We start from the raw sequence: 27474 nt of genomic DNA, 5'->3' as shown, positions 1-27474 counted from the left end.
CGGGCTGCAGGCGGCGCTAAACTGCTGTGCCACCAGGGCTACCCAAATTTTTAAAAAATATATATCTGATTAGGGATTGATACCATAGAAAAAATTTTGAGATGACTTTTTCAGTTTAGTAGAAAAGACCCTTGCACTTCCTGTATCTCCCCTAACTGGGTATTGGAAAGCACATCTATCACTGGACCCCAGTAAACCACTTAATGTGAAATAAATTACAGTGAAATTCACCACATGTGTTCTGACAGTGTTGTGAGGGTTAGTGTCATGCAAATGATTTTTCTCACTGATGCTCCATCTTTTTCTTTTTCAGGATTCCACAAGTGTTGTTGCTGTCCTTCTGATAGACTTCAAAAGCTCATTGCTTCCTCATCTCCCAGTTCATTTCCGTGGATCAAGCAATTTTCTGATGATTGCCCTTTTCCCCAAATCAAAGATATACCAAGCATTTTACTCAGAGGTAACACCAATCATCAGCAAAACAAATACTACTTTTTTTTCCCTTAGGACTTTCAATGGTAAGGCCACATCTCAGGGCTAACAATGAAGTGATGAGAGGTAAAACTGGGAGGGCTGGTAGAGGTGGCTGCTTCTAATCCCTTTGGGTCCTGGAATGGTGCTTTTGTTATCTCTCATTTGAGAGATGAGAACCTAAAGGAACTTAACAAAAGGCTTTTTAGCTGCTAAGACAAATCTTTGTCCTTTTAAATCCTAATTAGACACCTTTTTCTTTTAGCTACTTTATTGAAATATTTGGCCCTATCTGCTGGATCAGAGCTCTCTACCCTACCCTGGTCTCTCCCTTCCCATGGTTTACAGGCCCTCCCCTTGTTAATGGTCCCACCTGGCAGGCTGCATGTTATAGGCAATTCCATACAGATTGCATAAGTGAGGGAGCTTACCAAGAATTATACAACCCACTTGGAGACCAAGCAATAGCCAAAGTTAAACAGATGGCCAGCCTCATGACTGCTGGCAGTGCTCAGAAAGATCTGATTACAGCAGCTTGTGAGGAGACAGTGTCCCTCTCTCAAGCCAGATTGATGGAACACGGAAGAGAGAACTGGCCTGGCTACAGAATGGCATCTCAGGCTAGGCCTTGTCTCCTTCTTACTGCCTGCTGGTCCTTCCTACCTTTATGTGCTTACCCTTTCAATCCAGGAGCACATAGAGACAGCCCTTTAGATTCTCTTCAGTCATCCCTCTGCCCCTAGGCAGGACTTGTGTGAACTGCTCCTTCTGGTCTTGTCCCCAGGGAAGAACATGCCTCTGCTGCCAGAACAGTGTTACCTGACACCTTTCTCCGTGCTTCCTGGCCTCTAAAGAAGCAGAATCCCTAGGAGAGGAACCCAGAAAGAAATTCTAGTTTTGAAAAATACAGAACAAAATTGCTTCAGGCCTCTATTTTTGAAACAAACTTGTTTATTATGATGGTTTTTCTCTGTACTGACAGTCTAGATTTTCAACAACCATCAAATCCCCATGTGGATTCCATATCCTGTTGTTGGGTTTAAAGTGTTCTTTGCTCAAATTCTGTTTTGTTTAGGTCTTCTCCCCCTGGCAACAGCAGGCTAACTCAGGGCTGTCTTTAAAAGTGATCCAGGAAGATGGATTATCTGTGGAACAAAAGAGATTGTAAGTGGCTGCCTTCAGTGTTTATGCTTGTTTCCTTAAGCTGTGTGTGTCTGCTCTCTCTGCAGGACAACTTATGTAACACAGGGGTCTTGGCTTCTGAAAGGGCCAGCACAGTCATTTCAGTGCTGCCACTTGCAGGTAGCCAGTGCCCTTGGGGAAATAGAAGTCAGGAGAGATGAAATCCACCAAGAATCAGAAACCCATAATATTACCAAGGGTTTCAGGTAAAACTTCCTCCGTGCACACACCAGTCATCACATACTAATGCCGTATTGTATTTAAGTCAGTGAGATGCTTGTTTTGGAAGTGTTGACTCTGCCACGGGACCCTGGCTTGAAAGCATCAGAACAAGTTATGTAAAGTATGTATGCTATAGGGAGATGGAGTTCTAATCTGTGAACTTTTGATATTCCAGACACTCCAGTGCCCAGAAGCTCTTCAGTGCCCTGAGCCATTCTGCTGGGGAGAAACAGAGTCCTCTAAAACTACTCCCAGCCAAACTTCCAGAGCTAGACTGGTGAGCTCTGGTTTTCTATTTATAGGTATTTAATTTCTGGCTTTTGAAATGTCAGAAACCTCAGTGTTGGTCCTTTCTAAGCTCCTTTTTCTTCATAGCTTCTTAGGGATCAGCATAAAAGGTAGTAGTGACATACCATGTACAATTTTATTCTGTAGAGAGAATCTCTCTAAGGTTTCTTTTTTAGCAACAAAATAATGAGTTTCTCATGTTAAAGAACACATGCAGGCAAGGCTGGTGATGGTAACATAATAGCATTGTCGTTGTTTTTCTAGGTTTCTTCAGCATTTTGCCATCAGCAGCATTAGTCGGGAACCAGTAATGAGAACCCATCTCCCTGTTTTGCTGCAGCAAGCTGAAATCAACCCTACTCACCAAGTAGAAAATGACAAGGTACAGCAGCTCAGCAAATATGCTGGGAATTCACAGGAAGATAATCCTAATAGGCTGCTCTTGGATCTTCTTTGTCAGTTAACAAAAAGAGCTCCGGTGGAATCCCTTTTGTAAGACTCTCCACCTCTAGGATATTGGTAGAATAATACACATGAAACCTGCTCTATACAATGAGTATGTACAGGCGTCTGCAGTGTCCCCAGCCAAGCCCCTCAGCAGCCATAAAAGCCTGGCACCCCTGGCTGTGTCTCCCCTGGCTTCTCCATGTCTTTCAAATTCTTGCTCAGTGCTCTCATGCCGTCAGCTCTTTCTGTTTGTGACAAGGACTTACCTGGCAGTAGGTGACACACTGAAGTTAATAAGACGAGGAAGGGCCTTATTAGTTGGCCTTGCTGGCATCACTAGAGTAAGGTGATACTTCATAAACATTGTCTTCCCAAGAGTGGATTTTAATCCGCTCCCATCTCACATGCCTCTTCTCCTTACCCCTCCCACCATTTCTTCAGAATCAGATGTCATAAGATGCTCAGAGAGGGCATTTATTTATATGCAAACCTAGAAGACAGCTGCAAAAGATAATAGGAACACTGGGGTACCTGGGTGGCTGAGTGGTTGAGCGTCTGCTTTTGGCTCAGGTCATGATCCTGGGATCCAGGGATCAAGTCCCGCACCAGGTTCCCTGCAGGGAGCCTGCTTTCCCCTCTGCCTATGTCTCTCCCTCTCTGTGTGTGAATCAATGAATTCACACATGAATCAATAAATAAAATCTTTAAAAAGAGAGATAATAGGATCACTAAGCGTGTAGAAGCCTTGATTTTCCCTTAGGCAAGAGTTTAAAAATGAAAACGTCTCCCAGTTGTATTTTATTAAAAGGGTGCTATAGAACTGATCTGAAAGTAAGGTATCTGGTCTAAGCACAGGTGCTGTGATTTGAGAGGCAGGAGCCTGGGTGCCGAGGAATAGGAACCAAGGTAAGGAGGAGATAAAGAAGAAGTTTCAGGGATCCCTGGGTGGCCCAGCGGTTTAGTGCCTGCCTTCGGCCCAGGGTGTGATCCTGGAGACCCAGGATCGAGTCCAACGTCGGGCTCCCTCCATGGAGCCTGCTTCTCCCTCTGCCTGTGTCTCTGCCTCTCTCTGTGTGTGTCTGACATGAATAAATAAATAAAATCTCCTCTGTACTGAGGTGACTAGCTCAAGTGATGAGTGCCACCAAGCTGAGCTTTAGTCTGAGTTATCTGTGACCTGGCCTGTTCCTGGTGAGTCTTTTATATTGTGAAAGAAAACACATGCTTTGTCCTTTATGCCAATACCATTCAGGGATTGCAGGGTTCCTTCCCTCCCCTCCTCAACCCCTGTCAATACCATTCAGGGATTGCACAGTCCAATCTGCTCCTCTTCTGCTAGTCATGACTCAAGAGTGCTTCCTACACTCTGTTTCCTTAGGACAGATTGGGCAGCCAGATGGAAATATCCCCATGCCACTCCTCTCCTTCACTGAGCTTACTTACCACACCAGTTTAGCCTGTGGCATTTTGTCTCAGACCTCCTTTCTGCCTAGTGTTTTCTGTTGTATTTTAACTGATCTAGTCAAACCTGCTCTGTGGAAATTGTATTAGTAACACTACATTGTATATGGTGTTTGCTATTCTAAGCACTTTACATATATTAACTCATTTAATCATCACACCCACCTTGCAAGATAGGTTCTGTTATTAGCCCAAGGTCACATAGCTAGGAGAATACTGGTGCTGAGGTTCAGACCCAGGGAACCTGGCCTGAAATCAATCTCAATTCTCTTAACTTTTCATACAATGCCATCTCACAGTTGAATGAAAAACCCACATAACTTTTCTTTTTGTAGGTAATTATCAGCATTGTAACTGGCCTCCCAGGCTGTCATGCTAGTGAGCTCTGTGCTTTTCTGGTCACTCTGCATAAGGAATATGGCAGGTTAGTATGGCTGCTGCCTTTGCTTTGGGGAAAGGGATTCTTTGCCCGGGCCTCATAGAGACTGGGAAACCTTCAACATGTACTGGCTTTTGTTGTGATTGGTGTCAGCATAGTAGCCATCCATCCATTTAACATATTTGTGCGGAGCACTTCCTGTATGTCAGGCACTGTTCTAAGCGTGGGTGACAAATGAAACAAATGGACTAGAAAGTCTCTGCCCTTGTGGAGCTTACATTCTAGTTTGGGAATACTATTAACCAGATAAGGAAAGTTGTATATTAGCTAGTGCAAAGTGCTATGGAGAAAACAAAGCAGAAAAGAGAGTAGAGGGAGTGCCGAGCTGGGGGAGGGATTCCAGTTTTAAATTGGGGGCTCAGGGAACATCTCACTGAGAAGGGGACATTTGAGCAGAAGCCTGAGGAAGGGCAGCCCCGGTGGCTCAGGTTTGGCACCACCTTCCACCCAGGGCCTGATCCTGGAGACCTGGGATCGAGTCGGGCTCGATTGACTCGGGCTCCCTGCATGGAGCCTGCTTCTCCCTCTGCCTGTGTCTCTGCCTCTCTCTCTGTGTGTCTGACATGAATAAATAAATAAAATCTTAAAAAAAAAAAAAAAAAAAAAAAGAAGAAGCCTGAGGAAATGAGTGAACCTTTGGAAATCTGGAGACGAGCACCGTAGAGCACTTTGCCAGCACAGGCAAAAGCCTGAGAGTGTGCCTAGTCAGCAGGGCAGTTCAGGACCAGGGTGATTAGAACTTGGGAGCTGCTGGTGGATGTGATCTGTCCCTGACCACAAGGGGACTGCGTCAATTCCAGTGTAGCTAGGACATGTCAGCTTAGGGGAAATTGGGGAAATCATTTCATCCATCACTTTCATATGGCCAGCAGATTATTAAACAACCCTGGCTAACTGAACAGACATTTATTTATTTAGTTAGTTAGTTTTAATTTATTCATGAGAGACACAGAGAGAGGCAGAGACACAGGCAGAGGGAGAAGCAGGCTCCATGCAGGGAGCCCGACGTGGGACTCGACCCTGGGTCTCCAGGATCACGCCCCTGGCTGAAGGTGGCACCAAACCGCTGAGCCACCCGGGCTGCCCTGAACAGACATTTAATATCTAGTCAGTCTATCTTGAAGTAAGGCATCCTGCAGGAGGCTGTAAAAGAATGGAGAAGGTGGAAATCACCTAGAAGTTTGAGAGTTCAGAGAAATTTGGGAGGCTGGACAGGTTTTAGATGCTAGGGAAATATTGGGCCTTATCTAAATACTAAGTAGCTAGCCAATTCCTCCCTCATATCCATTGCTTTTGTTGTAGAAATAATCTGAATTCTTCACCCTTCTCACTTCTTAGCAAGAGTTTTACTGAGCACCAGACTGAAACCATTTTACTGGATAGTCCTTCTGGAAATGACTGCCTGGTCAGGGGTCTTTCTCCACTCCAAAGTCTGATTAATGGTCATGTGCTTAACCCCTGTGGCAAGGCATTTCCTATCAAAAGTTCCAGTGATAGTGGTTTCAAGATAATGGAGCTCCCCAGCCAGTGCTCTCCACCTTTTTCTGTGGTGCTAGGATTGCTTTCTCCTGTGCAGGGTTACTGGGCAGAATGTCTGTAGGACTTCTGGTCACATTTGTATCTACTGGCTGAGCCTGTGGGGCCAGGCCATCAGGTGGCCCCCACACTGAGATTATACTTGCCATTTCCAGGTGGATGGTATACCGCCAAATCATGGACAGCTCCGAATGTTTTCATGCTGCCCACTTTCAGAGATACCTTGCCAGTGTCCTGGAGGCCCAGCAGAACCGCTCTGCCCGCCAGTCAGCCTACATCCGCAAGAAGACCCGACTGCTAGTGATATTACAAGGGTGAGTACTAAAAGTCTTCTGCGGACAGTGGGGTGTGATGATGACCTTGCCATTACTGTTATTTGTACACAGCTAGCCTGGGGCATAGAACAACCTCTACATGTTCATGATCAGGGTCTGCACCACCCAGAAAGACCTTAAACAAGTAAAGACTCTGGTTACTGTCTTGTGGCCCAGAGTGACTGCTATAGCTTGCACAGAAGTTTTAAGTTTGGTTTCAGGGCATCTGGGTGGCTCAGTCAGTTAAGTATCTAACTCTTGATTTTATCTCAGGTCATGATTTCAGGGCTATGAGATCAAGCTCCACATCAGGCTCCACACTGGGCATGGAGCTTGCTTAAGATTCTCTCTCTCCCTTTCTCTCAACCTTCCCCCTCCTCTAAAAAATTAAATTAAATTAAAATTAAGTTTGGTTTCAGTATTATGGTATCCCCAGAAGGTAGAGAATTAGAGAAGAGATTTTCAGGGCAAGATTTTTTGATAATTCTCATAACAACAGTAAACCCTAAGCCTCTTCCTTTGCCATCTGTTTTAAAACATTTTTTTTAATCTTTATTTATTTATGATAGTCACAGAGAGAGAGAGAGAGAGGCAGAGACACAGGCAGAGGGAGAAGCAGGCTCCATGCACCGGGAGCCCGATGTGGGATTCGATCCCGGGTCTCCAGGATCGCGCCCTGGGCCAAAGGCAGGCGCCAAACCGCTGCGCCACCCAGGGATCCCTGCCATCTGTTTTAGTACTTCCTCATGTGGAGTTGCAGAGACAGTCCCCACACTCTGCAGTCTTGAGCCCCACCATCCCCAGGATGGCTGGTCCAGAAAGGTTTCTTGGGACCATCAGTGGGGAGCATAAATAGTCCAGCTGGGCAGTGGGGGGGCTCCCTGTGAGGACAGGTTTGACAGAGTGAGTACTACTACTTTAGGGACCCTGCTGCAAGGAGCTTACCTTGATCTATTCTAAGGCCTTCCAGGGAGGAGCCCCGTGCAGGCCCACCACTTACCAGACCCAGAGGAGAACATGCCAGGTCAGGAAAACACAGGCTATGGCCTTCACAATGGCTAGTAATACAGAAGCTTTTGGCAGTTCTCACAAAGTTCTTTTATGCTATGCTGTGTTTTTTGTGCTTAGAATTACTATTTGCAATTGGCTAATTGTTTCCAGTAAAGAGTAGGCCCAGATCCAAAGCCCTTTTGAGTCTCCTGGGTGGATGGTGAGAAGTGGAGAAAAGCCAGGCTGATGGTCCTGAGGCCACAGGTGGGCAGGACTGTGTACCCACCAGGCCATCGTTTCTCTCTTTCAGTCCTTGGGCTTCCTTTCTCAGATCTTTTGCCCTGCTTAATGTCCAAGGTCATGGAAGCCACAGAGCAAGAGTCAAGGCTTGAAACCACTTGTGTATGTATTGTCATTTTTAAAGTAGGCTCCATGCCCAGCTTAGAGCCCAACACAGGGCTTGAACTCAAACCCTGAGATCAAGACCTGGGCTGAAATCAAGAGTCAAATGTTCAACCGACTGAGCCACCCAGGCGCCCCAAAACCACTTGTTGTCTTCTGGTTTTCCACTGCTTCTAATGGTCAAAGGAATGGATCGGCCCCTGCTAGAGTTGAGTCATTAGGGATGTGGACCTAGAATCAAATTCAGCAGTTTGACATTGTATAGCTGAGGGCATCGCCATCTTGTGTCACTTGAGAGAGCATCATTGACTCCTTGTCTCTGACAATACTCATCTGCAAGTGTCAGATGCCTTGGCTGCTCTAGATTGCAGTGACAATGTGTGGCTAGCCCCATCTTGTACTCAGACCCAGCCTTGCCCAGTTGCAGTTCCAGGATGCTAGGGGACCTTAGACTTCCTGAAGGACTCAAGTGGAAATATCAGCTAAATGCTATGGCTCTCGCTAAGACTCCTTTTACAGGCTGGGCCCATTCTCTTGAGGCTCAGCAGGGAGCTTGTGGCAACCTCCTTTTTGCATCTCTTTGGAGATAGACCTTTAAGCCCAGTATTCAGAGGTTGCTGGTGAAGGGAGACTCCGGAGGCTTCTCCAGTTAAGAACTGTATTTCCTAAATGTGACTTTTATCTTCATTTATAGGATTCTTGGGGGAATGCTATGGTATAGGGCAGAGTTTTCTTTTGCCCCCAGAGTGTCCTGGTTCTGTTTGGCTTTCTGTAGCTGTAGCGGTTGAGCTTTAACATCCAGTAGAGTTGTTTTTAAAATTAATCTATTTTGAAATGATAAAATTTTAGAAATAGAGGACATATTGGTGGTTGCCCAGAGTTCGGGGTGGGAATGGGAGGCAGGAGGCATGGTTATAAAAGCAGCACAAGGGATCCTAGTGGTGTTTGAACTGTTCAGTGTCTTGACTGTGGTAGTAGATGTGGATATAGGAACCTATACAGGTGACAGAATTATCTAGAATTTATGTGCAGGCATGCACACACAAAAAAAAACCTGAAGAAATCTGGATTTTTAAAAATTAACTCTAAGGAATTTAAGGGATTGTATTTCTTTATACTCCAGGATGTTGTAAAATCATTCTTTAAATTATTTAAAACATTTAAAAACAAAGTCTCTCTCAAAACAAAAATTGAATTAATCTAAAACACATGCCCAAATTGTAGGCTTAGGTTGCAAACATAAAACAGAGGCCAAAGGACACCTGAATAGGATATCTGTTGTTTAAAAAGAAAGAAAGTTAAAGTCCTCCTGGGGTTTTGTTTTTGTTTTTGTTTTGCTTTTATTTTTAATAGAGAACTGACAAGAAAGAGGCAAACATGAAAAGCCAGGGTTTTTTTGCCTTCATCATGCATTTGAGACAGTTCAGACACAAGTGATCAAGTACAAGCTCTGGTAGCTGGAGCAATGTGCTTCCTTCTATAGTGAGGGCTGTTTCCTCCTGTTTGGAGGCCCGGGCCAGGATGATTATAGGGCAAGGGCTAGGGAGGGAGAAAGGGCCTAGCAGCCTCCCTCTCTTAGCAAGTATAGTGAATGACCCTGAGAGCCTCTTCTCTTGCCACAGCAGTTCCTGGTTGCAGTGCCCAGGTGCATCACCTACATACGCTGGTCTCACCAAAGACTTGGGGGCCTATTTTCTCTCCCATCCTTTTCCATTAAATAGAATGCTCTGAAAACCCAGGAATTTTCTAGCCACTCTGTCTAAAGAATAACCCGTGGTATTAAAATGACCAAAATCTGCAGGACTGGTAAATCTTTCAGTTCTTTTCTTCCCTAAGAAATGAGTCTCTAGGCTCATACCAAACATAGAAAATGAGAAGCTTCCAAAATTTATTTTTAGAAGAGGGGGAAAGCTAATGTTTAGGAGCAAGGCTGGGGCACTTAACCAGGATAGTTAAATCTGGTAACGTGACCACAAAGAGTTTGGGGCAGTATAGACATCATTCAGTCCTGCCTAACAAGTGTGCATAAGGCCTGGCAGTGCAAGCAGTGCGGGGGCTCTACTGAATCCAGGCCCAATGAGACACTGCACAACCGAGAAAAGGAACCCCATGTTGCGATACACACCATGCCTAGGCAGGGAGAGAAACCAGGGAGCAGAGAGCTCATTCTAATAGCTCCCTGGGTGGCCCAGCAGTTTAGCACCTGCCTTTGGCCCAGGGTGCGATCCTGGAGTCCCGGGATCGAGTCCTGCGATGGGCTCCCAGCATGGAGCCTGCTTCTCCCTCTGCCTGTGTCTCTGCCTCTCTGTCTCTCCCTGCCCCCTCTCTCTATCTCTAAATAAAATCTTAAAAAATAATAATAATAACAGCTCTCTGGCTGCTGGGCCCTCATGGGGGGGCTCTAGAAGCAGGCACACCCTATTCTTGATTGAAGCACTGCTAGTTGATCAGGACTGGGGCAGACCTGGGGGTTGGGATGTGAATATTGTAGACTGGGGGAAAGCCAAGTACCATTTTGCAGATGAGTTATTTATAGGAACTCAGGAAATGGTTCAGGCAGGCTATACCTATCCCCCCAGCCACCACCACTAGCTTCCCAAGGGCCCAGGGTAGGACCCAGGCCCATATGATCAGCAAGGCTGCCTTCAGATTTGCCTTCCGTCCATAGGAACAGATCTTTTTAGTGATAGGCTAGATCAGTTGGGAAAATGTGCTCTACAAGGAAAAGAGTGGAGGCCCCTTCTTGGAGTGGCCATGGGTCTATCCAGGATTGAATATCCAGTTCATTCATCTGTCCTGCTTAGGCACCACAGATAATACCATTCAACAACCACTTTACATTATTACTGCAGAGACAGATTATGAACACATGAATGAGAAAATACAGTGTATGTAGCTGATGTTCAGTGCTATAGCGAAGGATTGGGGTGGGAGCAGGTTGTGCAGAAGGAGGGTTGCTATATCACATAGGCTATAGGAAGTCAAAGGATACCTCTCTCATAAGATGCCATTTGAGCAGAGACCTGAAGGAAGCAAGGGAGCAAGCCTGGCAGACATTTGAGGAAAAGAGCATCATAGGAGAGGGGACAGAGAGTTCCAGGGAGGAAGTATGCCTGGTATGTTCAGGGAAGAGCCAGGAGGTCACAGTGGGTAGATTCAGGTAAGGGAAGGAATAGTAGGAGGAGAAACTCCTTGCGGTTTGGGAATCAGATCATGGACAGCTGTGGGGGCTGTTGTAAAGGCTTTAAAAGCTTTGATGCTGAGTGGGATGGAAGCCACTCACTCAGTGGCTTAGCACAGTGGGATTAGCACAATCTCTCTGGCTTCTCTGTTAAAAACAGGTTGGGCAGGGGCAGGAACAGAAGCCAGTGAGGCCAGTGAGGAGGCTGTGGGGTGATCTGTACAAGAAATGATAACCGTTTGGATCCAGTAGTGGAGAATGTGAGCAGCAATCTCATTCTAGTTATATTTTTGAAAATTGAGAAAAAATTAATAAGTCAGTGATGACTCCAAAGTTTTTGGTCTAGCAGCTGAAAGAATGAGTCCCCTCTGCTGAGAAGGACAAGGCATTGGGAGGAACAGGCATGGGGAAATTGTATCATGAACATGTTAAGTTCTAAGAAAAAAAAATTTTTTTTAAGATTTTATTTATTCATGAGACACAGAGAGAGAATCAGAGACATAGGCAGAGGGAGAAGCAGGCTCCCTGTGGGGAACCCAATGTGGGACTCTATCCTAGAACCAGGGTCATGCCCTGAGCCGCAGGCAGACGCTCAACCACTGAGCCACCCAAGCGTCCCCTAACTAAAAATATTAAATTGGCTCTGGAAGTCTGGAATTCGGAGGAAGTTCCAGGCAGGAAATACAAATGCAGGTAGAGTGGGGCACCTGGATGCCTGAGTGTTGAGCATCTGCCTTTGGCTCAGGTCGTGATCCCAGGGTCCTGGGATTGAGTCCCACATCATTGACTCCCCTCGGGGAGCCTGCTTCTCCCTCTGCCTATGTCTCTGGCTCTATGTGTCTCTGGTGAATAAATAAATAAAATCTTAAAAAAAAAATGCAGGTAGGGTTTGACATGTGTCTGCTGACCTACAGGAGTGTATCATGGTCCCCATTTTTCTCTTGTCTGCATGTCCTATGAGGTAGAGAGAAAAAGATATTAAAGGAAATAAGCCAACAGAGGAGCTCCTAAATTGATTGGAAAACAGGCCTAAGGACACCACGTCCCATCCTTAGAGCACCAGGGTCATCTACAGGCTTCTCTTTATTCCTGGAAGTGGTGGGGGATTTTTCCACTTAATTTTTGCAGAGTTAGGAGTGCTAATGAAGTTTGAGAATGCAAGAACATTGTAGAATGCAGGGAAGGGCTCTAAATCATTAAGTGGTTGACCCCAAGAAACCCAGTCACAGGCTCCTCCTTATAGTTTTCCTTCCATGCTTGCCCAATTAGCCCCTCAGCATTCTGCAGTCACAGTCAATAAACCAATCTTATTCTTTTTCCTCCCAGCTACACAGATGTCATTGATGTCGTCCAGGCCCTGCAGACCCATCCAGACTCCATCGTCAAGTCCTCCTTCATCATTGGTGCCATCACAGTGTGCGTGGAGCCCCTGAGCTGCTACATGGAACACAGGTACAAACTTTGGATCCTCTACAGCCCACAGGATGTGGTGGGTTTATGTGTGTTTGTCTTTTGGAACGTGTTAGTCTACCTATGTACAATGAATACTCAGTTGTTTGATTAGTGCTAGGTTCTCAGAAGACACCTATAGACCAAAGCCTCTCACCACTTTTCTTTGTGCACTGAAAACTTGTCCATCTAGGCAGTGGGACTTGAAAGAACTCCCAGAAAGAAAGAATGTTCATGACCACCTTTTCTTTCCCTCTTTACTACAGGGGGTATGCTTTGTTTCCCATGGTACTCAGAGTATCTCAGATAATTTTTCCTGTGGTGAAGCTTTTTTTTTTTTTTTTTTTTTTTTTTCAGATTTATTTGTTTATTAGAGAGAGAGCAAGAGAGAGCATGAGCAGATGGAAGGGCAGAGGGAGAGGGGGAGAGAGAGAATCTTTTTTTTTTTTTTTTTTTTTGAGAGAGAGAATCTTAAGATGACTTTCTGCTGAGGCGGGAGCCCACACAGGGCTTGATCCCACAACCCATGAGATCACGACCTGAGTTGAAATCAAGAGTTGGCTATTCAGCTGACTGAGCCATCCAGATACCCCTATGGTTAAGCCATCTTAAAGTTGTCTTACATCAGTTAATGACATTCATTCTCACTGCTAATAGGTGAGCATCTGCCTCTTGGTTTCAGCTCAGGTCATGATCTCAGAGTAATGAGATCCAGCCCTGTATTGGGCTCTGCACTCAGTGAGGTGTCTGCTTGAAAGATTCTCTCCCTTTGCTCCTTACCACACTCGCATGCATGTGCTCTCTCTCTCAAATAAATAAATAAATCTTTAAAAAAAAAAAAAGAAAGAAAGAAAACTGGGCAATAATATACCCATAATCTAACTAACTCAGCATAGCTATTATCATTTTTGTGAATTCCTTGCCTTTTTTCTCCGCATTTTTTTACAGTTGTATACATATAATTTTATATCTTCCTTCTTAGATTAACATAAACATATTCAGCAACTTAACATATGTATGTTCTAGTATCACTGTGGTAATTGCATTTTGATTAATTATGTAATTATATGTGTGGATGTACATGCTTGTCTTAACAGTTTCCCTGCTGTTAGGCACATAGGTTGTCTCCAACTTTTTGGTATTATAAATAATGCTGTGGGAACATCTTTATCCATATAAATTTCAGATAATTTTCTTAGGAAAGGTTCTTCAAAGAGATACTAATTAATGATAAGATCAGTTTTATAACTTTATTCACATATGAAAAATTGCTTTTTGAGTGTGTTTCACAGTTTACACTTCCCCATTGGTGTCTAGAAATATCTTTTTCATCATCAGAACACTCCTCACTGGAGAGAGGTTCAAACACTACATTGTCCCTTCACAGAGCTATTTCACTTCCTATCCCTTTAGCCCAGTGGAATATATCCAAGGTCTGTAATCATGTGGTCTTTCTGGCTAGTGCATATTACTGGTATCTCCTAGGAACTGATTGATCTACCCTTCAACCTTCCTCTGAAAGAGCTCCCTTTCTATTTGAGTCCCAAGGTGATATCTTTAGATTTCTCATATAAATTACACTAGAGGTCATTTCTCTTATCTCCTAGACTGATTTCAAGAAACATCTTCACCATTTCTCTTCTCTTTAGCTGTGACTTAGGTTCTGCTCTCCCATAAAAAAGCCAAGGTGGTGGGATGCCTGGATGGCTCAGCAGTTGAGCATCTGCCTTTGGCTCAGGGTGTGATCCCAGTTCGGTGATCGAGTCCCACATCGGGATCCCTGTAGGGAGCCTACTTCTCCCTCTGCCTGTATCTCTGCCTCTCTCTCTCTCTCTCATGAATAAATAAATAAAATCTTCAAAAAAAAAAAAAAGCCAAGGTGGTCTATTTTCCTTCTGTCTTAGGTTAGGTTATTGTAGTGAATGTTGAGCATCAGCACTATACTTTGAACTGCCATATTGACTGTTATATGCCACTCTTTCTACCAGTCATATTTCTTTCCAAGTTTTTATTTAAAGATGAACTAAAGGGCACATGGTTGACTCAGAGGAGCATGCACCTCTTGATCTCAAGGTTATGAATTCAAGCCTCACATTAGGTGTAGAGATTACTTAAAAATAGAATCTTCTAAAAAAAAAAAACACGAATTAAAACAGAAAGATGTTTAATGTGTAACTAAATACTAACATTTTTAAAAGGTAGGAAAAGATAGTAATAAGCAAACAACAGATGGTGGTTAATAAAAAAAAAATAGGGACACTTGGGTGGCTCAGTGGTTGAGCTTCTGCCTTTGGCTCAGGTTATGATCTCAGGATCCTGGGATTGAGTCCCACATCAGGCTCCCCACAGGGAGCCTGCTTCTCCCTCTGCCTGTGTCTCTTCCTCTCTATCTTTGTCTCTCATGAGTAAATAAATAAAAATTTTAAAAATACAAAATAATAAAAAAAATTAAGGAGAAGAGTTAACAGGGTAGGTGGGAAGAGCTCAAGCGATATAAAAGGTCTGGGGAAATGGGATCTTCTTAGGGTGATGTAATGTTCTAAAATTGAATTGTGGTGATAGTTGCACAATTCTGTAAATTTACTTTTTATAAACCATTGAAATATACACATTAAAATGAGTAAATTTGGGGATCCCTGGGTGGCGCAGCGGTTTGGCGCCTGCCTTTGGCCCAGGGCGCGATCCTGGAGACCCGGGATCGAATCCCACGTCGGGCTCCCGGTGCATGGAGCCTGCTTCTCCCTCTGCCTGTGTCTCTGCCTCTCTCTCTATCTCTCTGTGACTATCATAAATAAATAAAAAAATTAAAAAAAAATAAAATAAAATGAGTAAATTTTATGATATGCAAGTTATACCTGAATAAAATGAAATGATTGGGGAGACAGAAGAGTTTAGCTAGCAGAAGCAGGTGGAAAATGCACTGCTAGAGCCCTAGAAAGAAAACAAAGATAGTGGAACACCTGGGTGGCTCAGTGGTTGAGCATCTGCCTTCACCTCAGGGCATGATCTTGAGGTCCTAGGATTGAGTCCCACATCAGAAGCCCACTTCTCCCTCTACCTATGTCTCTACCTCTCTCTGTGTGGGTCTCTCATGAATAAAGATAGAAAATCTTAAAAAACAAAAAAAACTACTATGGCAATGAAAATCTCAAAGCAGTGAGAAGTAGAATAGACACTGCAAAAACTTAAGTCTGTGTCAGAGAGCCTCAAGCTTGAGAAAATAACAAAATGAAGAGGAAAAATCAGCAAAGAAATGAAGATCATTAGAGAAAAGAGAGGGACTATAAAATATAGACTTAGCTTTTGTGATGCAGATACCCATTTCTGTTTAATGTTTATGAAATGTTGAATAATGAGTGTGCCAACATATGAGGAATAAGGGTCCTTAAGGGAATTCTAATGAAGAAATAAATGAGAGATATATAAAAGGACTGAAGATGAGCATATAATCTAAGTATAGAAATAAGGCTATATCATGTATAAATTAGAGTCATGGGATATAAAAATATAAGTAACAAAATCATGGGTGTTAGGAATATGAGTATACTAATTTCCTTGTTTTTTTCATATTGGAGACCAAAAGTATTGAGTCAGTAAGAGTTACTGATTTGCTCATTTTTTTATAAATTAATGAGAAATTTCCAAATTTACCTTTGAACTCCTTCCAGAAAATAATTTACGGTAGTAGCTTACTAATGACCTGTTGGAAAATTAATGATTAGTCCCTGTCCATGGGCTATGGGGCTGTTATATTCCATGTGCAAGAGATTCATATGAAGTAGAATAAGAGAACTGTGGTACCCATGGCCAGTATTAACCATAAAATTTTTTTTAATCTTTTTTTACATGGCCATCTGTGGAAATTTAAAGTATGGCCACAGGGCAGCCCTGGTGGTGCAGCGGTTTAGCGCTGCCTGTAGCCGGGTGTGATCCTGGAGACCTGGGATCGAGTCCATGTCACGCTTCCTGTGTGGAGCCTGCTTCTCCCTCTGCCTGTGTCTCTGCCCCTCTCTCCCTCTGTCTCTATGAATAATAAAATCTTTAAAAAAATAAAAAATAAAAAAATAAAGTATGGCCACAGCAAAAACATCCCCTTCCATCAAGAGTTGAAGAGTTTTGTTTTTCTTTTTTTAAGATTTTTAATTTAGGGCAGCCCCAGTGGCACAGCGGTTTAGCGCCGCCTGCAGTCCAGGGCGTGATCCTGGAGACCGTGGATCAAGTCCCGCGTCAGGCTCCCTGCGTGGAGCCTGCTTCTCCCTCTGCCTGTGTCTCTGCCTCTCTCTCTGTGTGTCTCTATGAATAAATAAATAAAATCTTTAAAAAAAAGATTTTTAATTTATTTATTCATGAGAGCCACAAAAAAAAGATTTTTAATTTATTTATTCATGAGAGCCACAGATTGAGAGAGACAGAGACACAGGCAGAGGGAGAAGCAGGCTCCACGCAGGGAGCCTGACGTGGGACTCGATCGCAGGACTCCAGGATCACACCCTGGGCTGAAGGCAGGCACTAAATTACTGAGCCACCCAGGGATTCCCAGAAGAGTTGAAGAGTTTAATCTACTTTTTATACTTTGAATTTGGGCTTGGGCATATGAGTTGCTTTGAACAGTGGGACATCAAAAAGCAAGAAATAAGCAAAGGCTTAAAAAGCATTTACACATTTGGGTTTGCCCTGTCTTGCCTCTAAGAGCTGAGACCACCATGTAAAGAAGCCTGGGCTAGGCTGATAGAGGGTGAGAGATCATGTGGAGAAATAGGCCTAGCCATCCATTCCTCCCATCTGAGCCGAGGCCCCAGTTGGTTATGCGTGAGACCATCTTAGACCATCAACCCCAGCTGAGCTGTCCAAGCCAAAACAACTGCCCATTTAATCCACAGAATCATGAGGAACGAATACATTGTCATTATTTGAAGCCACTTTAGTTTTGGGGTTATTACATAGCAACAGTGTAGGAAAATAGGTACATGCATACAGTGTTGATAGAAATATAAAATGATACAATCTATTTGAAGACAAAGTTGACCATTCCATTGCTGGAATTTTGTATGATTATATTTATACAAATGTTCAAAAATGTGTGTGTGTGTGTGTGTGTGTGTGTAGGAGAGTTTGTTTCAGATGGAATTCTTAATTCCCATCAGTAGAGCCTACTCCAGTATGTTTTAATGGAAAGGGATTTACCAAAGGACATTATAGCTTGCAGAGTCTCCAGGACAGCCAGGCTATATTGGCTAGGCAGCCAGGGAGCAATGCTCAAACCTCTTAGGGCTGCCCTGGTAAGGGGAATACCCAGCCACTTCCTTCATGAGAAAGTGGGGTCTGCTTATTCATCCTCTTAATCACCTTGCCCACTGCCGTTGGGAGTCTTGTAATAATCTGGTTAGTGGAACATAGGTTATGTGCTTACACTACACTGCAAGAAAGGCTGGAAAAGTAGTTTTGTGTTGTTTACAAAAGAAATGGACTTCCTAAGTTCAAGCCTAGGAAAGTTGTTTAGAAATACTGACCAGGCTGAAACATGACAGATGTGCTCTGCAAGATTCAAAACAGCACCGTTTATAGTATCAGAGCGCCTGGCTGGCTCAGTTGATAGAGCATGTGACTCTTGATCTTGGGGTTGTGAGTTCAAGCCCACATTGGGTGTAGAGATTACTTAAAAAATAAAAATCTTTACTAAAAAAATCCCACTGTTTAGGGGTGCCTGGGTGTCTTAGTTGAATGTGCAACTCTTGATTTCAACTCAGGTCATGATCTCAGAGTTGAGATCAAGCCCTGCATTAGGTTCTGCACTCAGCATAGAGTCTGCTTGTCCCTTTCACTCCGCTCCTCCTCCCACTCACACTCTCTCTAAAATAAATAAATAAATAAAATCTTTTAAAAAATACTATTATGTCACAGAACTGGAGATAATCCAAATGCTCATTAGTAACAAATTGGTTAAATTTGGGGATAGTCATATAATGGAATACTATGCAGGCATTAAAAAAAAAATCAAGTAGAGGGGATCCCTGGGTGGCTCAGCAGTTTAGCGCCTGCTTTCAGCCCAGGGCATGATCCTGGAGTCCTGGGATCGAGTCCCACATCGGGCTCCCTACATGGAGCCTGCTTCTCCCTCTGCCTGTGTCTGCGCCTCTTTCTCTCTCCCTCCCTCTCTCTCTCTCTCTCTCTCTCTCTCTCTCTCATGAATAAATAAATAAATAAAATCTTTCTAAAAAATAAATAAAAATTTAAAATCAAATAGATTTTTATGTACTAATGCATAACAATGTCCACAATATTTTGTGAAGTGAGGAAAGTAAATTGTCAAAATAATATGTATTTTTTTAACGTTTATTTGTATGCACAAAGGAACAATCTAAGGGGATACATACCAAACTGTTAGTGGTTCCTTCTGGGAAATGGCCACTTTCTTGGAGGCAGGTTCTGGATAATGAGTAAACCATTTAATATTTCGTAGTATGTATTTTGCTTTTTAAAATAACTATTGAAATGTAACTCACATACCATAAAATTTACCCTTTAAAGTATATAATTCAGGGGCTCAGTTGGTTAAGCATCTGATTCTTGATTTTGGCTCAGTTCATAACTCAGGGTCTTGAGATCAAGCCCTGTGGTGAGCCCCACATTGATCTCTGCCTTGAGTGTGGAGCTTGCTTAAGATTCTCTCTCTCCCACTGTACCTCCCCGCAACCCTGCTCGTGCTCTGTCTCTATCTTAAAAAAAAAAAGTATACAATTCAGTCACTCCCCATTTCTTCTTCCTCCCAACCCCTGGCAGCTATTATTAGTCTATTTTCTGTGAATTTGCTTATTCTGGACATTTCATACAAATGTAATCATGTAACATGCAATGTTTTGTGTCTGGCTTTTTTCACTTAGCAAAATGTTTTCAGGGTGCATCCATGTTTTAGCATGTGAGTAACTTCATTCCTTTTAATGGCCAAATAATATTCCATTGTTGGGATATACTATATCCTATTTTTTTTCTTTCTTTTTTAAGATTTTATTTATTCATGAGACACACACACACAGAGAGAGAGAGAGAGGCAGAGACATAGTCAGGGAGAAATAGGCTCCATGCAGGGAACCCAACGCGGGACTCGATCCTGGGCCTCCAGGATCAGGCCCTGGGCCAAAGGCAGCGCTAAACCACTGAGCCACCCACGCTGCCCTACCACATCTTATTTATTCACTCATCAGTTGATGGACATTTTGGGGCTATTATAAATAATGCTGCTAGAAAAGAAAATAATAATGCTGCTAGAAATATTTGTGTACAAGTTTTCATATGGTCATGTTTTCTATTCTCTTGGGTACCTAGAAGTAGAATTGCTGGGTCATGTGGTAACTGTACTTTTAACTTTGAGGAACTGCGTCAGGCTCCCGGTGCATGGAGCCTGCTTCTTCCTCAGCCTGTGTCTCTGCCTCTCTCTCTCTGTGACTATCATAAATAAATAAAAAATAAATAAATAAATAAATAAATAAATAAAAATTAAAAAAAGGGATCCCTGGGTGGCGCAACGGTTTGGCGCCTGCCTTTGGCCCAGGGCGCGATCCTGGAGACCCGGGATCGAATCCCACGTCAGGCTCCCGGTGCATGGAGCCTGCTTCTTCCTCAGCCTGTGTCTCTGCCTCTCTCTCTCTCTTTCTGTGACTATCATAAATAAATAAAAAAATAATAATAAAAAATAAAAAAAAATTAAAAAAAAAACTTTGAGGAACTGCTGTTATCCAAAGCCACTATACCAGTTGTTTTTTCACTGCAGTGCATGAGGATTCCAAGTTTCTCCACATCCTCACCAATACTTTTTGTTTTCTGTCTGTTTTGTGTAGAGTAGTATATCCTTGCAGTTTTGCTTTTCATTTCCGTAATACTAATGATAGTAAGCATCTTTTCATTTGCTTATCAGCCATTTTTATGTGGTTTTTTTATAGAAAAGTCTATTAAATCCTTTGCCCATTTTTAAATTGGGTTGTCTCTTTTTTTTCTTTTTCTTTTTTTTTTTTAAGTAATCTCTATACCTACCATGAGGCTTGAATTTACAGCCCCAAGGTCAAGTATCACATGCTCTACCAACTGAGTTTGCCATGTGCCTGAGTTGTCTTTTTTTGAGTTGCAAAAGTGCTTCCTATATTCTGAATCCAAGTCCTTTATCAGATATTTGGTTTGCAAAAATTCTCTCCCATGGTTATCGTTTTACTTTCTAGATAGTATCCTCTACATCACAAAAGTTGTCAATTTTAATGAAGTCAAATTTATTTTTTTCTTTCATTGTTTGTGCTTATGGTATTGTATCTAAGAAAGTACTGCCTAATCCAAAGTCACAAAGATTGGGACACCTGGGTGGCTCAGCAGTTGAGCATCTGCCTTTGGCTCAGGGCGTGATTCTGGAGTCCCGGTATTGAGTCCCACGTAGGGTTCCCTGCGAGGAGTCTGCTTCTCCCTCTGCCTGTGTTTCTGCCTCTCTCTCTATGTCTGTCATGAATAAATAAATAATTTTTTTTTAAGTCACAAAGATTTATCCCAATGTTTTCTCCTAAGCATTTTAGAGTTTTAGCTCTTATATTTAGACCTGTGTTCCATCTTGAGTTAATTTTTACATGTAGTGTGAAATAGGTGCCCAGATTCATTATTTCAGATGTTGATATCCAGTTGTTCTCACACCATTTGTTGGAAAGACTTCTTTCCCCACTGAATTATCTTGGTATTTTTGTCAAAAACCAGTTGACTGTAAATGCGAAGGCTTATTTTTTGGTCTCTCAGTTATATTCCACTGACAGACCTGTCTGTCCTGCTAGTATCTCATTGTTTTGATTATTGTAGCTTTGTAATAAATTGGAAAATTGAGAAGTGAGAATCCATCAAGTCTGTTCTTTTGCAAGATTGTTTTGACTAGGAGCGCCTGGGTGGCTCAGTGGTTGAGCATCTGCCTTCAGTTCAAGTCATGATCCCAGGGTCCTGAGATCAAGTCCCACATCAGGCTCCAGCAAGGAGCCTGCTTCTCCCTCTACCTAGGTCTCTGCCTCTCTCTCCCTCTGTGTCTCTCATGAATAAATAAAATCTTAAAAAAAAAAAAAAATTGTTTTGGCTATTCTGAGTTATTTGAATTTCCATGTAAATTTAAGGATCAGCTTGTCAGTTTCTATAAGAAAAGACAATGAGATTCAAATTCAAGATATGGGGACGCCTAGGTGGCTCAGTGGTTGAGTGTCAGCCTTCGGCTCAGGGCATAATCCTGGAGTCCTGGGATCGAGTCCCTCATCGGGCTCCTCACAGGGAGCCTGCTTCTCCCTCTGCCTGTGTCTCTGTCTCTCTCTCTCTCTCTGTGCCTCTCATGAATAAGTAAATAAAATCTTAAAAAAAAAATCTTTAAAAACAAATTCAAGATATGAATGTATACATCTGTTTGAGAAATACTGCCATCTTATAAATATTTTTTTTAAAGATTGATTGATTTATTCAGAGAGAGCTAGAGAGAGGCACAGACACAGGGAGAGGGAGAGGGAGAAGCAGGCTCCATGCAGGGAGCCCGACATGGCGATCCCAGGTCTCCAGGATCACACCCTGGGCTGCAGGCAGTGCTAAACCGCTGCGCCACCAGGGCTGCCCGCCATCTTATAAATAATAAAGTCTTAACAATCCATGAACCTGGCTCTGTCTTTCCATTTATTTAGGTCTTGAGTTCCTTTTAGCAATGTTTTATAGTTTTCGGTGTACAAATTTTATGCTTCCTTTGTTTAATTTATTCCTAAGTATTTTTGTTCTTTATATGTTGTTATAAATGGAACTGTTTCCAAATACCATTTTTGGATTGTTCGTTGCTAGTGTATGGACATGCAGTTGACTTTTTTATTTTTTAAGATTTTATTTACTTATTCACGAGAGACACACAGAGAGGCAGAGACATAGCCAGAGGGAAAAGCAAGCTCCTTGGAGAGAGCCTGATGCGGGACTCGATCCTGGGATCCTGAGATCAGGCCCTGAGCTGAAGGCAGACACTCAACCGCTGAGCCACCGAGGCATCCCTGATTTTTTGTATATTGATCTTACTACAGCCTTGGCTGAACACATTGATTAGTTCTGTTCGTGTTTTATATGTACTCTCTAGGATTTTCTATATACAAAAGTGTGTCATGAGTAAACAGAGATAGCTTTACTTTTTTTCTTCTCAACTGGATGCCTTTTATTTGTTTTTCTTGTCTAATTGCCCTGACTAGAACCTCCAGTATGAGTAGAAGTCGTGAGAGTAGACATCCTGTCTTGTTCCTGATCTGAAAGGGAAAACATCTAGTCTTTAACATTACATATGATGTTAGCTGTGGGTTGTATATTGCTTTTATAATAAAAGTTTTTTGAGAATCAAGTTTTTAAAACTCTTCAATTTTTTTTTTTTTTTTTTTTTTTTTTTTTTTTTTTTTTTTTGCTAAATGGCTGCCTTAGCAAAAATAAAATTTACACCAGTGCTTCTAGATCGTGGTTAAAAATACAGGTAGTACAGAGTGTAGTAGGGCTTCTTTTTCCATTCTGTGAGGTGGGGATTAGTGTGTCTTCTTTAATTCAAGGATAGGCTCAGTTTAGATTCAGGATGGGTCTATGTGAAATTTGCCTGGTATCTTTATTCTATTAGATTTCATTCCGTGAGTATCTATCTATTGTGTCTGCTGTGTGCCAGGGACCATTCTAATCATTGAGGGGGCAGCAAGGAACAAATCATCCCAGATCTCTGCTTGTGTAGTATTTACAGTTTTGAGGATATGCATGTAGGAATTATGGGGCCCATGTTTTGGGTTAGATTGGATATAAACCAGGTAGTTGGTTGGCGCACTACAAAATGCGGGATAGCTTTTTTTTTCAGATTTTATTTATTCATGAGAGACAGAGAGAGGCAGAGACATAGGCAGAGGGAGAAGCAGGCTCCTTGCGGGGAGCCCAATGCAGGACTCCATCCCAGGACTCCAGGATCATGACCTGAACCAAAGGCAGATGCTCAGCCACTGAGCCACGCAGGTGCCCCAGCAGGATAACATATTATGTGAGATTTATGACCACGTTTTTTTCTGTTACTTAGAGGAAGAGCTGGCCAATAACATGAACATAATTGTATATACATTATTTTAGCGTTTATTGTCACAGAACTTGTCTGCTCTGTTTAAGAGTCCTATGCCAGGCATCTTCAAAACTACCACTATTTAAAAAAAAAAATACTACAGCTTAGTAAGGAGGGTGATAGGTAGAGAAGGAAAGCCGAGAGCTAACATTCACTTTATACTATTTGTCTTGCACTGTGATACTTTACCCCTCTTAATCTTCAAAATACCCTTTTAAGGTAGACATCATTACCACGTTTTACTGTGAGGGAGCTGATGCTTAGAAAAGTCAAATAATTTTCCAAATGTCACACCAATGCCAGGTACACAATCATGATATAGAATAAGAAGTGTCATAGTAAAAGATTTAATGCAATTTTATAAGAATTATAAAGAAGCGGGCAGCCCGGGTGGCTCAGCGGTTTAGCACAGCCTTCAGCTCAGGGCATGATCCTGGGGTCCTGGGATTGAGTCCTATGTCAGGCTCCCTGTGTGGAGCCTGCTTCTCCCTCTGCATGTGTTTCTCTGTCTCTCTTTCTCTCTGTCTCTCATGAATAAATAAATAAAATCTTTAAAAAAAAAAAAAAAAAGAATTAAAAAGAAGCAATGTTAACTTCTGGTTGGATTCGGAAAGAAAGCCAGCGTGAATTTGAACAACAAAGATGCCAAAGATGCCAAGATATGAGAAATTGCATTCCAGTTTTAGAGAGTCATATATATGTGTTCCATATATATGCAGTTCCATGTGTTCCATATATATGCAGTTCCATGTGTTCTGAATATTTTCTTTGCAGTCGTCAGAGGTTGAAAGCATGAACATCCAGCCTGTGATTGGATAAGATGCCTTGAGGGAGAACTTTGCTTGATTTGTCTAAGAAGTGTGTCATGTGAATTGCTGCGGGCTGCTGTGAGGAAACAAGCAGGGTGCTGAGAAGGGCCGTTAAGGGCATGTAGTGTAAAAGTCACAGACACTGATGGGGACAGACACTTTCTAAGAATATATTTGCTTTGTGTCAGGTCATTCAGACTAGTGCAGTGAAGTCAGTGAGTTCTGTTTTTGGGAGACTTCAGTGTTGGATGGTTGTCTTTTCCCTGTTCCAGGGCTCTTGATCTTGCTCAGAGCATATGGGAGTTCCTTCTTGGAATTCCTCAGAAACCATGAGGAAGTCAAGCAAGAGCACTACATCAACAGTCCAAGGTGGTATTCGTCCAGCTCACTTATCCACCAAATTTGGTTCCAAATGGTATTTTCAGAAAATAAAACTTGCCAACACCAAGGAAGTTGTGGGAGAGAAATTCCCACCTGGTGTTTTGAACATCATTACTACCTGCACCTAGAGGAGCAATAGTTCAGAAGTGTGGCTTCAGCAAGCATCTCATTTATAGGGACAAAAACCATAGGAGTTCTCTGGTGCTAAACAGACCTGCGTCCCTATATAAGCCCTCCCACTTCTTAGCTTTGTGTGAGGCCTTGGGCAAAGTGCTTAGACTGCTTAGCTATTATACTTAGTACTGCCTACCATATGCCCTGACTTACTGAATAATTCAGCTTGGATATTCACATTTTTGTGGGAAATAATAAATAACAATTCTGACATTAATAGTTTTTAAATATTTCTCTTTTTCCCCCCTCCAGATTTCTCTTTCCTAAATGTCTTGACCAGTGTTCACAAGGTAAGCAATATGTTTTATTTCCTGCTTTTGCATGCCTTTCAAATTATGTTGTTGTTTTTAAGATTTTATTTATTTACTTGAGAAGGAGAGAGACAGAGGGAGAGTGCACAGGAGCGGGAGGGAGAAGCAGACTCATCACTGAGCAGGGAGCCCAATGTGGGGCTCAGTCCCAGAATCCTGGGATCACGACCTGAACCAAAGGCAGATGCTTAATCAAGTAAGCCACCCAGGTGCCCCTCAGATTCTGTTTAGATGCAACAGAGTTTTCTTCACATTCCTTCCTCTCATTCTAAAATCTAAAACAAACAAAATTGGTCCAGGAAAAACTTTGACATCTTTTTCTTCTATCATATTTGATAGGCAGATTTATTCCTGAGTTTGTCTCTTAAGATGATAAGCCCCGAGCTGGGCTTAAGTCTGCCCTGGCCTTCCAACTAATATCAATGGACAGAAAAGGTATTAGATATTCCTAGCTTCTAAATCAACAAGATCTTGATACACCTCTCCTGTCCCATGAGTGCATAGTGTGGTCCAATAGGACCTTCTCCCTTAATCCCCTCCTACACACACTGGAATTTTCCACACCTCCTTGGTAGTGTTTAGAAAAATCCACCCATCCTGTAGGTTATATTCAACCTTGCATTGTCCTCCCATCTGGCAACCCTGCCAGCAGCACTTTTTAGTCATATTAACTATGGTGCCTAGAGACCCAGAATAAATTCTGAATTTCCTGTACTGATGATAAAATGTTCATTGTTGTCAGAAGACCTGGGGTCTGAGCTTCCTGAGCCAGCCCAGCAAGAAGAAATCAGACAGAAGAAAATAACGTGGTGTCCCCAGCACAGTTTTACCCTCCTTATCCCATTGCCAGTCCACAGGGAGCGGAGACAACTGAGCATACCAGAGCTATTGTCTTGGGAAACAGCTGAGCTGGGTGCTACACAGGACAGGAGTCGGGTCACTGGAGGGAGGAATGTATGTGTTGGACTGCTCCACCAGGGAGTCTCAAGTCCAACTTTTAGAGGTCCTTGTTGCTTTCCAGGCAGTGTACCCCAGAAGCAGAGTGGAACGGAGGTGGCTGGGTCTACCCAAAGTATCCACTCCAGGTAGAGGAAGGAGATTTTTTGGAGGTTGGGGGATTAGGAACTGATGATAGACTAGATATGGTGCATGACTGGAAGAAAGAGGTATCTAGTATGATGAACTGCTTTAAGTTTTGAGGTTGGAAGTTTGGGAAGGTTGGTGGTACCTGTCCTTGAGATAGAAAGCATAGGCAAGGGATCCCTGGGTGGCGCAGCGGTTTGGCGCCTGCCTTTGGCCCAGGGCGCGATCCTGGAGACCCGGGATCGAATCCCACGTCAGGCTCCCGGTGCATGGAGCCTGCTTCGCCCTCTGCCTATGTCTCTGCCTCTCTTTCTCTCTGTGACTATCATAAATAAATAAAAAATTAAAAAAAAAAAAAAAAAGAAAGCATAGGCAAAAGCATAGACGGATGGGATAACCAAGGATCACTGTCTGGTCCTTGGATGTATGTTTGCAAGTCATGGTCAAAGCTAAGGGTATGGGCTATTAGTCATCCCCTGTCCATCACATGATTATTTCCACCCTAATGCACCTTGGCTTCTTGGCACTTTCTTCCTCAGTGCCCCTTTGTTTTTTTGCACACAAAGCACAGATGGTCAGACTGCCCTGGCAGAGAGCCTTGGGGAGGTGCTCTGTCTTCATTGTCTATGAACCTAGGCCAATGTTATAGGAGCAAAGCCCTTTTAGGCCAAGACAGACTGGATTCTCTCTGGCATTTGGTAGACAAATTTCATTAACACTGCTTACTCAGTGTTTAAAAGCAACTGTGTCAGATTCTGTGCATGTGTAAAGACAGGGATATGATCAGATGTGGGTAGATGACCTTGAGGCCATAGAAGCTGTTTTTCTGAACTCCAAATCGCTTGCAAAGTGACAGTGTCTTAGCAATTACCTTACCTTTGTGTCTGGGCCCAAAGGACCCTATGAACTAGTCTGACCTGGCTTACCATGGGCATGGGCTGTCCAAGGAGGGAAGAAATAAAAGGCAAGTATTTCTTTTATCCTCAGAGATTTGGTGGCTAGCTTGGCGGTGGGATCTGCTACCAGTAGACAAACACTTCTTGTCCTGAGGGAACATATTGCCTCCCTTTGCTCCTGTTCATGAGTCATGCTCCCTGATTCATTGCTTTTACAACAAAGGATTGTTTTACAATGAGAAAAGGACTATATTGCAGCCCCAAGATGATGTGTGTTACAGAAATCCAAGGATTAGGAAATAATCTCAGCGCTTAACCAGCAAATAAG

General features: G+C 42.8%; 1 protein-coding gene across 2 annotated transcripts in view; it reads left to right on the top strand.

Moving 5' to 3' along the window:
- The window catches only part of DNAAF9 (dynein axonemal assembly factor 9), a 143381-nt gene that overhangs the window by 94119 nt on the left and 21788 nt on the right, over window positions 1–27474 (top strand). For both annotated transcript variants that reach the window (XM_072736258.1, XM_072736257.1), the window contains exons 22-29: window positions 314–460; window positions 1547–1635; window positions 2051–2152; window positions 2428–2545; window positions 4407–4495; window positions 6202–6360; window positions 12260–12385; window positions 25109–25146. In XM_072736258.1, the coding sequence (XP_072592359.1) occupies window positions 314–460; window positions 1547–1635; window positions 2051–2152; window positions 2428–2545; window positions 4407–4495; window positions 6202–6360; window positions 12260–12385; window positions 25109–25146 (868 nt within the window). The remainder of the gene's footprint in view (window positions 1–313; window positions 461–1546; window positions 1636–2050; window positions 2153–2427; window positions 2546–4406; window positions 4496–6201; window positions 6361–12259; window positions 12386–25108; window positions 25147–27474) is intronic.

This window comes from Vulpes vulpes, chromosome 14, assembly GCF_048418805.1.
Source record: "Vulpes vulpes isolate BD-2025 chromosome 14, VulVul3, whole genome shotgun sequence".
Classification (NCBI taxonomy): Eukaryota; Metazoa; Chordata; class Mammalia; order Carnivora; family Canidae; genus Vulpes; species Vulpes vulpes.
Note: the sequence above shows the minus strand (reverse complement) of the source record. Positions and strands in the feature narration are given on the sequence as shown.